At 42.7% G+C, this 15,106-nt stretch overlaps 1 protein-coding gene across 1 annotated transcript; it reads right to left on the minus strand.

Moving 5' to 3' along the window:
- Window positions 1–294: 294 nt before the first annotated feature.
- Window positions 295–11,805, minus strand: OTOL1 (otolin 1). Its single transcript, XM_009333984.1, has 7 exons — window positions 11,694–11,805; window positions 10,134–10,203; window positions 8,842–8,951; window positions 4,056–4,415; window positions 2,325–2,414; window positions 1,330–1,401; window positions 295–1,190 (listed from the first exon to the last, which is right to left on the minus strand). Exons 1-7 carry the CDS (start codon window positions 11,803–11,805, stop codon window positions 295–297), a joined length of 1,710 nt encoding a protein of 569 aa, XP_009332259.1.
- Between the last annotated feature and the right edge of the window lie 3,301 nt (window positions 11,806–15,106).

Consider the following 15,106-nt stretch of genomic DNA (forward strand, 5'->3'; position numbering starts at 1 on the left):
TAATTTGAATAGGCTAATTACAAACTTGAAGTCTGTGATGTGAAATCCCCTCCCTGTACCGGTCCTGCTGGCATTTGGACAATGGTTTCTCTTAGCCATCATCCACCTGCACAAAGGACATGTCACTTCTTGGGGCTGCTAGTTAAAACTAATCCATATTTTGCAAATATAAATATTTTTGTCAAAAGGTCACGAAACCTAGCAACTAAACCAATATGCTAAACTGATGCTCATTTCACCTCTTGCAGGCAGAAGGAAAGGCATGTTTCTCAGTAACATCTTTGCCCTTTGAATCTATAGCAGGATCTCAAAAACATCTGGATACAGAAGAAACCCCGTGAAGACGCTGTCATCCTCAGCACTGACGTAGACCCCGTTCCAGTCCCGTGCAACCTCCAGCCACACCTGGTCACCCGCGCTCAGCTTCAGGATGGTCAGGAAGGACGCCTGGTCGATCTCCTGGCCGTAGAGTGTCTCGCGGGCTTTGGCCACCTTCCTGCTGCGGGCGACAAGGCTGATGCGGGCTGGACGCCCTCTCACTGTCAGGTGGTAGGCGAAGACGTACGCCCCGGGCACACTGCAGTTGAATTTCCCAGTGGAAGGGTTGTAATCTTCTTGGTCATTGTACAAGATCTTGTCAAATCTAATGGGGACGTTGGGCGGAGGGAAGGGCTTGGACAAGCCAGCACTGAACGCTGATCGCAGGAGCTTTGCGGTGTCCCCTCGGGCACCCTTTGCCCCACGGGAGCCTTTCTTTCCTGGTGCCCCTCGGCCCCCCTTGCTGCCGGCAGCCCCTTTGGGCCCAGAAGGTCCCGTCACACCAGCAGGTCCCAGGTCCCCTTTTTCACCCTTACTTCCTTGCTCGCCCTTTTCTCCCTGTTTTCCATCCACCCCCTGAATACCCTCAACCCCCATCTCCCCTTTGCTCCCTTTTTCTCCTTTTGTCCCCCCTTCCCCTCTTTCTCCCTTCGCACCTCTCCCCCCTGGCTCCCCGCAGTACCCCTTCTCCCCTGTGTCTCCCTTTTCCCCTTTGTCACCCCGTTCTCCGTCCACTCCCGGGTCTCCAACATCCCCTCTATCTCCCTTGTCTCCTTTGGTCCCGTTCTCACAAGTGTCCCCTTTGGACCCCTTTTGTCCCTTTAGTCCAGGGAAGCCGTAGTTGCCCTTATTGCCTTTTACTCCAGCTTCACCTAGGAATAGGGCAAAGTGGGAGGAAAAAAAAGATTAAAAATATTAGTATTGGATTGCTTTGGAGAGGGAGGGGCATCACCAACAGCAAAGGGAAAGGCCAGTGCAATATTCCTAGCTTTCCCAGCCCGTGTTACATACCTTGCAGCCCAGGTTTGCCTGGATAACCAGGGTTTCCACTTACTCCTCGTTCACCTTGCTCCCCCTTGCCTCCTAGGACAGTTCACCATTAATATACTGTTAGTGATGTTGTCTGCAGCACAGCAATCATTGCACTGAAGATGACCGGTACCATTTTGCATGTGTCCCTCACTTCATTAATAAAACAGAGATGAGCAATGCGTGTTTTCAAGAAATGCCTTCAGAAATCTCAGCTGAATCTCACGGCACCAAGTACCATCACGCAGACAACTGCATCTCACCCAAATGTTGGATTTCTGACTCTAATCAGTGTCTTGTTGGGAGGCAGTTGCTGCTGTTTAATGGCAAGATGGAGAAGATGACAGCTCTGCATTTCTCACTCCACAATTGCCAAAAGTCTTGTTCAAGAAGTGAATCAAAGCCTAAGAGACCGCACTGACTGAACTGCACAGCATACTGCTGCTGATTACCCCCATTATTAGCTTTGCTGTGTGCTTCTCCGCGACCAAAGGCAGCCGCAGGATCTTACCAGTGGTATGTGGCAGCAGGACAGAGCTGCTCCGAGCCTGAAATGAAGGGCAGGATTTCCTTTCAGTTACTACTGATGGATAATAATTGCTCTCCATCTTAGCTGAAATCATTTTGCCTGAGATACTTAAATTGAAATGCAGCTTCTACACCTGTGTGTAGATTCCATGGTGTTTTTTCCTACTTATGTCCCTAATCCAAAGCAAATTGAACTCGGTTTTTAAATGCCCATTCAGAACAAGGAGTTTCAAGTGAGATCTTTATGGGCAGCTGTTCCTATACCACCTGCCCATACACTACTACCATCTGAGTTATTGTCCCTGCAGTAATGCCAGCTAAATCTCGCAAGGTGTCAATCCATATCAGCATACTCCGTTTCCTTTGAAAAATATTTTTTCCCATAATTTTGTGGCATTCAATGAGGACAACAGCATCTGTTCTCGAAATGAGCCGTTAGTCTGCTTTACCTCTTTCTCCTTTAGAACCTTTTGGACCTTGAGGACCTGCAGTTCCCGGCAGACCTTGCAGACCAGCATCTCCCTTCTCCCCCTTGGGACCTGTAACATAATCACATCAAGAAAATTATCTTAGTAATTCAAAGGTTTAAGCTTATAAAGAAAATTCACAACAATAGCTAGGCAACATGGCATCAAGGGATGCATGTAAGGCAAACTCTGTTTCCATCACCCTGGGAAGAGCTGACTATTTGGCATCACACGACCAATGCAAAGAAGATGTGAGACAGACAGGTTTGGCCTGAGCCCTGCTCCCCTATGCGTTGCAGACGCTGCAGCTGAAACCCTACAGCAGGGTGAAAGGCGAGGGGTGGCAGGGGCAACGCTGCACTGCTCGTGCTGAGATTAGCGGGGTGCGTGCTCACAGGTCCCCTGGTCAGGCATGCAGCTCCCCAACCTTTGCCTTTCAGCTACTGCAATCCCCAAATCTTGTAGTTTTGCATTTCACTCGTGGCTGTAGTTAAAGATTTTTTAAAATGAACTTCCAGCTGCCCTTGAGCCACAGGAGCTCAGACATTCATAAAACATCAGAAGTAATCTGTCTTTAATGTTTGAGCGCATCTAAGGAGCTCCCATAGCTTCGTAATTGCCCCTCTCTTTAAAAAGATTTAAGTCTGCAAATATAAAAGTGGAACCTGGCAGACAGCTCCATACTGCATAAAGGATAGGTTGAAAGGCAAGCAAGCTGGCTTCAATCTTTTTTCACTTTTTCACCCACTTGGGAATCTAGAGACTCCCAGTGCACGTCTGGGAGCAGACTATGGCAGCTTCAATCATCACAACACAACCCATTTGACATAAGGACTTTTCCATCAACACTCAAGAGATGTATGAGTGCAAACTCCCTCTGCAACCACTATAATTTCTATTAGCCAATCCCTCCCAAGCTATGGGAAGTGAAAATCCCTCAAGTACATTGTATTAAAAGAAAATTATTTCATGATTTTACCACCTTTCCTCAGATGAATAGTTTCTATCTCCAATATTAGTGCTATTAAAGTGAACATTTGCAGACTAATGCACTATTCATTATAGCGGTATTAGAATTAGGCGCTCTATAGATATGTATTTTAGCAGTAGAAAAAAGAGACAAAGTATGTCTTATAAAATATTCAGGTGCTCTATACAGAGCTGCCTCTTCTGAGAGCAAATAATTATTTTAAAATTTGAACCCAAAATTATTTTTGTATTTAACTTCCTCTTTTCCAAGGGGAAAAAAAATCCAAGAAAAAGGGACTTTTATCATAAACCTTCAGCAAAGGTACAAAACTGCTTGGAGGTAGTTTTGAGGGTCATAAAACCATGGTTGAAGCGTATGAGAAAGTAAATCTGTGACTCCCAGGGGATCAGACACAGGGACAGAGAATCGAAGAGTGTGGCCACATGGGGCACCCGCCAGCAGCGATGTGGTATGGGGCCAGCTCTGCATGCGCTCCCATGCCGGTGTGGTCCTCAAAGTGAGAGCCATGGGGAGGAAGCTCCTTTTTGGGGCTTTCCCACTCATATCGGTGTTTTGTAACGTCTGGGATGTGGCTGGCGTGCACTTTTTTGCTCTGGCTTTACACGAGGTACAATCACATTTGGCATTTGCTGCACAAGTCCTGCTGATTCATTTCTTGACGGAAAAGCAGAAGACTCCTTGATACGGTTTATGGGCTTTAGCTGACAGTTGCATCACTGTACCTGGGGGTCCCTGCTCCCCTGGCTGCCCCCAGGGCCCCACGGCAGGCAGGCAGCAGTCACAGCAGTTGAAGAAGAAATCGGCTGTGTCGAGCGTATAGTTCTCGAAGGGGAAGAGTGTGGTGGCCCCTCGGGCCGCGGGGCTCGGGGTGGGTAATTCGGCTCTGCCTGGTGCTGCTGGGAACGGGCTTTTCCCCGCAGGGGGGGTGAGGGGGGTGTGAGAGGCACCGTCACCCGCCAGCTGTAAGGGCTTCGTCTTCATGTACTTCACAGCTGGGGTAACCTTTACTCCCGCATGCACAGCAGCAACAACCAGCATCACAAACACCGAGATGGGCCCCCGTGCGCTCCACATGTTGGCAGCTGTAGGAAAAGATGAACGCAATAATAAATTGTTGCACAACACCCTTTGCATTCGCATGTTCCCCGCAAAGCCAGAAGACCTGCAGGAGTAGTGTCAGGCACATGTGGGCATCTGCCTGGAGGACTACGTTACAAAGCCTCACTTTTTATGGGGAAAGTAAAGCAAAATTAGCAAAACATCCTGCCTGCTCATCCCTATTGACCATCGCCCTACAGAGCACTTGTCATTTGGCTGCTCCTGTTCGCTGTGGTTGGAAGTACTCCCATGGGTATCAACGGAAGTTCAAGGGACTGACTGAGAGTTATATGATCACTGGGACACATGATGTCTTTCTTCCAAGTGTATGATTAGGAATAATTCAGTAATGATTTCAGAGTCCAACACAACTGCACATTATAAAAAGGTTTGCTCTAAAAGAATAAATGGAAACAAGATGAAACATCAACTATTCCAAAATTTTTATGTCAATTTTTTCTTTGTTACTGACTGATTTTCTGGACTTGCATATTCTTTCAGTGTAAACTTTCAGGTCCATTCTTTTTATTTTTAAAGCGTTGATTTAGCTGAACCAGGAAGAAAGAACAAAGTAAGCACACATTTTTTCTTATAGGACAGATGACGCCTCTCAGATGACTTGTCATATAAAGCATCTTTGTTTCTTTTTTAAACCAGTGTACCGACCTGTAAATACAAATGGAACAGACTCCCTTTCTTGCTGAACCTGTAATCTAACCCTCCTTAGCAGCTAAGGCACTTCATTACATGAAAAAGTCACCAGGAGAAACGCTGACTATCCTTGCCATCCAGAGGGCAAAAGGAGGTCTGACTCAAAGTCAGGTATTTGGGGGATGGATTATAATCTTTCCATCTTTAAGAATTCAGTTTTAGAGGAAAGGGTCATGAGTTTTTCCATTTTCACACGAAAACAAATCATTTAATGTAAAATTGATTAGCCAGACAAAATCCCCAGTGATCACTGCTGCCCACTGCTGCTGTTCAACCCATTCTTCACTCCATCGGCTCCAGTGAAGGATAAATTATCCCTTCTCCAGGCATGTGTCGCATTAGGACAGGATACTGGGCACTGATTTTTGTCATAGGCCTGTATTTGCTCCCAACCAGCCCCTGCCAACCTTACCATGAAGAGATTAACGTCGGGATGGTTGGCACGGGAGGGCAGCACTCAGCGCAGGCAGGCAGAGAGGAGCCAGACCTTACAGCCAGCAGCAGGGAAGCAGCCACAGTCACAGAGAAGGAGGATCATCTGCTGTCTAGGAAGAGAAAAAAAGCACCAAATTCTCCTTTTGAAGAGTGTTTTGCCACTGCTGGAGACAACTAAATAAACCCATAACTTCCTGTTTCTTTGTTTTACTGTCACAAACCACTTCTGCAACAAGCTCTAAAACCAGACACTCTCCAGTTACATAGCCAGATTGATGGATTGCCATCAAATACTGGAAAAACATAATTAATTAATAAAAAAATTATACCTTACCAGTCTGTTTAGAAAATAAATTGCTCAGAGCAAGGAATCATTAAATAGATTTTCATTATAATGGGCAAGTCTGTTCCTAAAACGATTATTCCTAAATATATAAATGCATTTTAATGAAACTGAAATTTTTTACTTTTTCATTACATTAACTCACCACCACTGATTCTAAAATCATTCATTTGAATCCCCCCATTAGGAAACATTATGATTCACAGTGGACACAAAATATGGAGAATTAAACTTTGCTGCAGTGACACCTCGTTCAGTACATCTATATTTAATTGGATCTAAATTTCTACTAATTGTTAGCATGTGTCCATAATAACATTGTAATAATACACTTGTTCTTTTGTTTGGTCCCTCAAATTACAGTATTTAGATATTCCAGTTCACAAGAGGTATTTAACCCCAATCTCCCAGCTTCAAATATCAGGAAGATGATTGCACTTTCTGTTATTTAATTATTTCAAGTTCTTATTCAGGGGAGGAAAAACACTAGTCCTCATGCAGCTATACATTCATTACAGACAGTAACTTTTCTTGAGACAAATTATATTGCCACTACGTCTTAAATTCTACTTCATTGCAAATATCCCGCCTGAAGACTAAACGACCAGTGCGTGCTATCTCCTACCTTATAAATGGTCCTGCTCCCAGGACGACCCCCCCTCAACAGCACTTTGAAAAAGGCAATCTTATTTTCAGAGAGAATCAGTTTTATTTGTGTAACAGGTATTCCCGTAGCCAATGAGAGCCTGCACAGTGCGGGGAGAAGGGGGAATTGGCAAAGTCCCCTGAAAGGAGCAAGGTGACACTGAAATCCGAGGAAATTCAAATGCTTTCCCCGGGCTGGGACGCTGCTCTTCACATGGGACTTTTTTGGCTCTTCCCCCAACACCAGTTTTTGGGGCTTTAGGGACACTCCTCTTTCAACACACAGCATCATGTTTTAGTACCATCAGACTCAGTGTGAATTTGTTCCTTTGCTTCAGCAGGGTCCAGGTTTCTCTCTTGGTATTTAGTGTGCAGAGTTTGACATCTCACTCCCTTCCTTGCAGTGGGAGTTTAGAAAGGGTAAAAGAGAAATTACAGAAATAGCTGTAGGCGATCATGAGTGCATGTGTGCACGTGCCTGCATGGAAATGCATCGAAATGGGAATTCAGCTTCAAATCCAGGCTGTCCCAGGTAAATACAGAGATGGAGCAAGTGAATGCTTTCTGCTCCCTCCACTTCCAGCACAGAGCAGGGTACCTGGGGCGGGGTTTTGTCCCCCTGGGACAAATCTCCCCTGGGAGGGTTGCGACAACGTTGTTCTTATTGGAACTGATAACCTCTCCAGATTACATGGGCTAATTGATTTTCCTTGCTCTTTCCCAGCAATCACAGCACTCATTTCCCTCCCCAGTGACATTAAAATGGGCCAGCATTTATTCTTAGATTTCCCAACCCAGTTCAGAGTGCAGTATGAAACTCAGGAATGTGAGGTTGCCTTTCATTGCCTTGTCTTGGTGAAATATGAGCAAGGAAACCGCCTCATTCAATCACTCTGAATTTACTACATACAAGTACACTCAAAGTTCAGCTGCCGGACAAGAAAGGCTGCTTGTTTCAGGCAGGCTGGAGAAAACAATCAATTCTCCTTTAATGTAAGTGAACAGAATTGTAATCCTCCATGATTTATTTGCAACCACCTTTTCCTGCACAATAGTCTACAGCTTTTAGCAATAAAAAGTTGATTAAGGCAAGTCTATTACTACGCATACCAGACTAGATTGATTCACCAGCTTTTTAGGCTATTCCAAAGAAATCAATTAGGAGTTTTCAAGCGAGATGCTCTAACCCCATGTAGGACATGGGCTTGTCACAGATCCTGCAATGGAACCTGCACCAGCACTCACTGATGCTCATTCGTACTGCTGAAAACAGAGCTGGATCCTGAATTCAAACAGTTCTTTTTTAAAAATTAATAACCCTTTTCAATACTATAATTGGACTCAATGTTATAAACTGAAGTTAAAAATAATTGTGACTTCAGCAGTTATATTTCTGACAAGACCATGGACACATAAATTGAAGATAAAAGCAATCAAATAGATGATAATAAAATCCTTATTTTGGTCTTTTTACTTTTTACTTTTAACTCAGGACTTTTCATTAGCAACAGAAGTTATTCAACAGGGGAAGATTAACCATTTTTAACCAAGATTACTGCATTTTACAGTGTTGCCTCCGTATTCACCAAAGCTACTCTTTCACAGACTTCAATTTAATGCCATATTTGCTGCACACTAAAGCTAAAGCAAGAAACACAGTTTTACTCCCGGGTTAGTGCATTTTCCTGAATAGCTTGAACAGTAGCAGTCTGGAATAGTATTATTAGATTATGTGACAACCACAGGTTTTTAAATTATACAGTGCTTATTGACTTCCTGAAGCAGTTTGGAAAACTCATGGGTTGAGAGCATAAATTAAGATTTATCACTAGATTAATCACTCTGTTTATTCAGGGGATCTGGGTCTACATTTTACTGATATAAATGATGCATGTGGGCCATTAAAATTCAAAGTACATTTCAAACACACTCCTAGCCTTGCATATTTGCAGATAACTGTTTTTGACTGAGATTTGCAAAGCTAAGTAAAAAAAAGCTGTGTCCATGCTACTGATTTCTACCGGCACGTCCACCAGCCATGGATAGGGAGGGCTGGGATCTTCTCATAATTGCTGGGTCACTAAAAGCTCCTCCTGGGGCTTGGCAAAAGCAAACCCACAAAAGCCAGTGCATCCTGGAAGAAGCTTTAACCAGCATAAAGCAATTCCCCAAGGAAGCAGCATCCTTGCGACCACTAATCCTTGCAACCTTAATGTCGGCTCCCCATCATTATCAGAGATGGGGAGGAAAGGAAGGATTTCACCAGAGACCCTCACCTCTCCCCTCCTCTGCAGCCTGATGCTCCTCCTGGGACACAGCGGGGTCCTGAACCTGGATGCGGCCACAGCCACCTTGTACTTGCAGGATCCTCTCCTTGGCTGCCATTCTGAAACACAGAGGGACACAGTAAACTGTGTAAATATATTTTGTGTTAAATTAATGGAGTATTTCTTAAATGAGATCAGCAAAGGATATTCAAAAAGCACCAAAAAGTGGAACCAGAGGGTTCCACTTCCAATTGTTTGCAAATGAAAATAGAAAATTTAGACCTGCAGACACAAGGTAGACTGATAAACTGAAAAAATCTGGTTTGGAAATACAATAAAGGAGGAAACAGTGAAAACCCAAACAGCACAGAAAATAAGCTAGGTTTGTTATAATAGGCAATTTAAAATCTTAATGCCCAAGTATCAAGAAGGCAAACTGGGAAGGAGAATATTCACATGGAATAGGAAGTGGGTAAAAATGGAATTAAATTCCATTCGAGCTGGGTAAAAAGCGTTAAAAGGAAATTAACATTTCTGTGTGAAAAAACAATTAACACCTCTCACAAGATTTCCCACAACAATTTAGCAGACCTCCTGGAAGAGGTCCTCCTCTCCCCCGCCATTAATTTTATTTTCTGAAAAATTGAAATGTGTTCTGGTTTCCTTTATTCATTATCACAAAACAATTGAACTAAACAGAAAACAGACTGAAATGAAAATTTTCTGCTATGTTGTTAATTAGAGGAGGGAATATTTCCATATAAGACAGTACAATAGATAAATTAATCAAGTCAAGTTACAAACTTTTTTCTCCTCTCTTACATACTCAGTATACCGTAGCCTCCTAAATGTCACTTAGAGGCAGCACTAAATGGACAGCCGGAATTCACCCTTGCTGAGTGAAAAAAAAGCAAAAGCTGTGTTTGGTTTTTTTTTAGACCCACTGAAAAAGATACAATTTCATTTTCTCCCGTTTTCCTTCTGTCTTTTCTCTCTTTTTCAACCTGGAAATCCAGCCAGCCCATGTTTTCCAGGCAGACACCTTTTTCCAGGGACTTCAGGGTCTCCTTGGGGCCCCAACAATCATCAGACACCAGGTGACCCCATGCCTCCCTTCCAGCCCTTCCCACCCATTTCTCCTCTGTCCCCCTTGGACCCCTTTTCTCCCCAGTTACCTCTCAGTCCTGTGTCACCTCTGGGACCCAGTTGCCCCTTGTAGCCTGCAGTTCCCAGAAGTCTTCTAGGACCAGTTTGTCCCCTCCAAGAAGGAAGTCCTGCTTCACCACTGAGCACCTGATTACTCTTCTCCCTTTGGTCCTTGCTGTCCAGGTCTTCCTGGGGGTCCTTGTATTCCTCTTTTCCCAATGTAACCTGGTTTACCCACAAAAGAGAAAAAATGGTTAAATTCCCTTTACTAAGAACAACATGGCAGAATAGACAGAATACAGCTCTGCAGGAGAGCCTTCACTGGTCATCAAATTACATGTTCACCTAAATAATGTCAAATTTTTCTACGCAACATATGACTACTGAGAACTAAGCTGTAAGTGGTGTAAAAACACCACAACAAAGCAAGAAAAATATAAAGGATGAAAATCTTTTTCCATCTGGGGATGTTGCTATTCAGATGCCATAGAGAACAGCCCACTGTGGGGACACTGCAGCCATCGTGGAAGCCAGCAGGTCATGTGTGGCATATTCATGTGCACAGCGTTTGGGATGCTAGTTTGCATTTTTTGCAAAAGAAAGAATTATGAACTAAATGCTTGAGACAAATAAAACCTAAAAATGAAAAAAAAAAAAATCTTTGGAATTTGTCTCTATAGTTGATCTGTTTTCAGCTTAAAATTTTGGGGGGCTTTCATTTGTGATGAGAACTTTAAATGCTGTGTGGTGTAAATATTAAACAAGTCACTTCTGTAGAAAAAGGAGCTACTACTCATGCAAGATCTTAAAATGCTTGACTTCAAAAAAATACCGCCATAGGGATTTTCATTGGATGCAAAGGAATAAAATAATCTCCCTGTAAAATCAGTATAATTGCATTTAGTGTTATTAAGATTCAGACATCAAGGGGAAAATAAGATCAGAAAAAAACCTGTATCGGTCTATGCCGGTATATCCCACAAACCCTACGCCATACGTTGTTTTAAATTTCCTAAGTCTGCAGGATGGCAGTGCAGTTACACCTAAATAGAGATTTATGGCACTTTAAAGTATAATGGCTAGAAGGATCCAAAAGCTACCATTTCACATAAATAAGCATTTAAGGAGTTATTTAAGGACTATAAGAACTTCATGATACCTATTACATTCTATTGAGTCAATCACTCTAAGAGTCCCTAAATGCATATTTAAAATACCAGTAACGTACTTATTTATGTGAAAGACCAGAATTACAGTACATGAGTTATTGTAACTCATTGGGCTGAACTCCTACGCTGGTGCCAATTTTTGAAGTCCTTTTAGTAGTGTAAAGTGGCCCTGCAAATAAATGCAGTCCCACATGCATCGTACCACTGCAGCGGGGAGCAGAGTGTGGCCCCACTCCAAGCCCTGCCCAGGGCACAGATCTCCTTTGTCAGGACCTACAGATGCCTCTGGTCTTGACTAAGAAACACGTACATTGTGCTCATCTGGAAACTCTAGATGGCCAAAGGTAGAAAGTGATAAAATTACCTGGCTCCCCTTTTTCACCCTGGTCTCCCTTTGTGTGTCGGGCTCAGGGATGTCACAGAAACCCTGCTTTTCTGGTGTACTGCTGTTTTCCTTCAGTGTGTTTAAGAAACAAAATAGTCCTCAATAGCCGTGCCTTTGCTAATAGCAAGTGGTGGGATTGTTTCCCTCCTTGTCTCCAGTACCATCTTTCAGGGAAGATGATATTCGCTGGAGGGGCTCTGAAGTCCCAGGCTGGTTGGTGATAGCAGCTTGTCCCTTCGGGGCGAGGGTTGTCAGCCTTTCCACTGGCCACATGGTGCACCTGAGGATGTCAAAGCAGCCCGGGAGCCCCCTGAGTGCCATCCTCTGGGACGATTTTGGTGGCATGTGTCCCCAGCCTGGGTCAGCAGGGACAGCAGGTGCCCGTGGCAGGTCCCCTGTTCCTGGTCCCTGTCCCCCACTGCTATTGGTATCGATGGGAACTGGCTGAATGCACCACAAGCAAGAGCTTTCCCAACAAAATGATTGCTTATAAAAGAAGTAGAGAAGTGATACACAGTCATAATGCAGGGCAAGTAGCTCTCCTGAAGAATATCTACCAATGCAGAAACTTCTTTCCCATCCACAATTATGGAGATTGTTGCATTCACAGGATTAGATGCTAAAATAAAGAAGAAAAACTGCATATATTGTACAGTCCTTAAAGAAGCACAAAAAGATCTCCACTGTCACTATTTGCAGGACACATAGAGCAACAGCTGCTTTATTGCAGCTTCCTGGAAATTATATTTTCTGGTTGAAATCTCCTTTTTCATGTTTAATATATGAAACCCATGAGATAGATAGACCCAGTACCTACTACCTATGAGGTAATGTGCTGCCTTTGTGCTCCTTCATGAGCAAATTCTGTAGCTTAAAGTGGCCACTCGACACTTCATGATGTATATCCCAGTATTTAATTATTTTGAGATCAAAATAATCCCAAAGGAAGTACATCATGCCTATAGCATATTACAAACCAGCAGTTTTATGTATCCAAATTTATAATTAATTACGTTTAAATAGATACCTAGCTGATTCAAAATATCTGTTTCTCTCAGGCTAAATATTTGCCTGTGAATAATCTGGTAGAAATCACAGTCACCTCTAGAAACAGTCATGAGCTGTAATTTAACTTTTAAAACTACTCACACTGGGGACTATAAAATTGTATTTTGGATAGTATCATGGCAAGGAGATGAACGGTCAGAGTGATTTTATATGAACATCCAGCTTTAACTGGATTTTCTGAACAATTTAAAGAGGCGAGGGCCCTTTCTAGCTTCTGGTGGGTGCAATGCAGAAACCAAAGTGCATTTATGGAGCTGAAGTAAGGAGGAGAGAGGATCGGTGAGTTGGCAACAGCGCACCTGGAGAAAGATGCACTGGAGGAGTCAACAGACTGCTTGAACCACTCTAAGCAGAGGAGTTTCTACATCTAAGCACTGTAGTATGTGTGGTTTTATATATATATATATATACATATACATGCATATATGTATAAATGGGAGTATTTCTAGGAAATTTTCCTATTGCATATTATTGAACTCAAAGAATAAAAAATGTACCATAATTTTTTCTATTGTCTCTAATTTTTTGTACCCTTGGTTGTACTGCCTCATTTGCCTGTTGCTTCACTCACCACACATATCTGCCTTCCCCAAAGTTTTTAGGGATACATCCCATCATGCCAACGCCTTCTTCTTCCAGTGCACACCCCTGTATCACCCTCGCTCCAACACCAGACTTGGCAGCTCTACAGATGCAGCGCAGGCATTAGTATTTGGGGCTCTTTCAGGAAACAGGCAATTTCTCACTTTTTCTTTGCACAGACCCTACAGGCCCATAGAGGCCAAATACCTAAAGTTCAAAACTTGGTCAAAAATTGTGAACCACCATTGTTTAAAAATTCATATTCTAATAGTCAACGTTTTTAATTTTTTTTTTTTTTTTACAAATCGGGAAAGATTTGGCCATACAGCTGCTGTTGTACTTGGATCAGGTGCAATTATTCTCATATATAAAAATATCCCATAAAGTTCCACAGACAAATAAAATTGACTTGGTTGGCTGCCAAGTTTCAGGAAGTTTTTTTACTATTAGAACAGGCAACATTTACCAAAGGTGTATGCTGGGATCAGTAACACAACAGCAACCTATTAATCAGCAAAGGGCAGGTGTTGTTTTCTAAGAACTTTTATGCCAACACTGTGGATTAAGCCAAATATTGTCAGTTTTCCTCTAATTATTTCACAGAGGGTCTCTCTAGCTCCATACACTTGCCACTTTCCCTTCTGAAAGACAGAATTTAATTGAAATCAGGAGCTTATGCCTACACACCTTCTTTTTACAAAAGGATATGCAGTATCAAGAAGCAAGTCAGGCACCAATACTGCCAGTCGTCGTAGTTTTGCCATGAGACTTAGGATATTTAGTACTCTTAAAGTTTAATCTCTTAAAACCCAGTGATTGCAGAAAATTACAGATTTCATTTTAAAAAGTCAGTTCTGAGCCTTGTGTTAAAAGGGCTCCGACTCTAGGAGGTAAATTACAATAATCTCAAATGTAATTATATTTAAACTTTTCCAGTCTCATAATTTGAGAAGTGACTCACAGCTTGTAATATTTAAGGGACATCAACCTGGTAACTACAACCGTTTTTACACAAAGAGATAACAAACCGTGTTTCTGATTTCTGAGTCAGATTGTGCCCTTGCCAGTATTAAGATGTATACATATGAATAGCATCAACTAAAATACCGGGATACTGGACTCAGTGATAGACTCAGCCCTTTCCTAGTCCTCAGCTACACTAGTGGGCTTTTAATTATTGTAGGTTTTAAACAAAGTCTATGTTCAGGCTGCACCTGCCCAAGAGATGGCAATGTCTCACTGTCAGACACAGCCTGTCCAAGGCAAAGTGCTTTGCATTAGCAAAAGCTTTTGTCCTACGCTTATTATTCCATAATAAACACTGCAATCATTATCTATTTTAATACCGTGAAATCCCATCAGCCTGAAACTACCCAAGTTAATAAGCATCTTATGAGACAAGGGGCTTATAGATCTCCACAACAGCAAATTTTATTCAGCAGAGAATCTTGCCCTGCTCCGCTGTGGCACAATGTTGGCACGCAGTGACGCAGACTCCTTTGCAGGTTATTTTACAGCGGGAGGTGTTGCAACACCCCTCAGAAATAAGGAAATGGAAATATCTACTTTCCTTTAACCCAAATTCTTCTTTGCTCTGGTAAATATACGTTTTGTAATAAAGCAAGGTTACAGAACTTAAAGTCACGGTGTTTTAAAGAGTCGCATGCTGCAACCTTGAAATCCTGATAGGAAGCAAAACATTTGGGAACAAAATTGTCTCTGTGTGTGCTGGACCCAAAAATTGTTGAGAGTTTATAGTATTTACAAAATTAAAAAGCAACAGGGAGGGAGAGAATTGTTTTTTCTGACATACAAACTAAATGCAAGGGACTTTGGATCAACACCAAAGACAGAGGAAAGATTCCCACTGATTTCCTTGGAACAGATGCCTAATACCCATGCAAGGTGAAAATTAACTACCCTA

Source organism: Pygoscelis adeliae, unplaced genomic scaffold (genome assembly GCF_000699105.1).
Source record: "Pygoscelis adeliae isolate BGI_AS28 unplaced genomic scaffold, ASM69910v1 Scaffold241, whole genome shotgun sequence".
In the NCBI taxonomy this organism is placed as follows: Eukaryota; Metazoa; Chordata; class Aves; order Sphenisciformes; family Spheniscidae; genus Pygoscelis; species Pygoscelis adeliae.

What these genes read in the sequence shown, in the direction of transcription:
- OTOL1 (XM_009333984.1), bottom strand. Translation starts at nt 11,805, where the DNA reads ATGTGGCCAGTGGAAAGGCTGACAACCCTCGCCCCGAAGGGACAAGCT. An exon ending in ATCATCTTCCCTGAAAGATG is followed by an intron (nt 10,204 to 11,693) that starts GTACTGGAGACA and finishes TGGGTAAACCAG; the next exon opens with GTTACATTGGGAAAAGAGGA. An exon ending in AGGCAAACCTGGGCTGCAAG is followed by an intron (nt 1,191 to 1,329) that starts GTATGTAACACG and finishes CCCTATTCCTAG; the next exon opens with GTGAAGCTGGAGTAAAAGGC.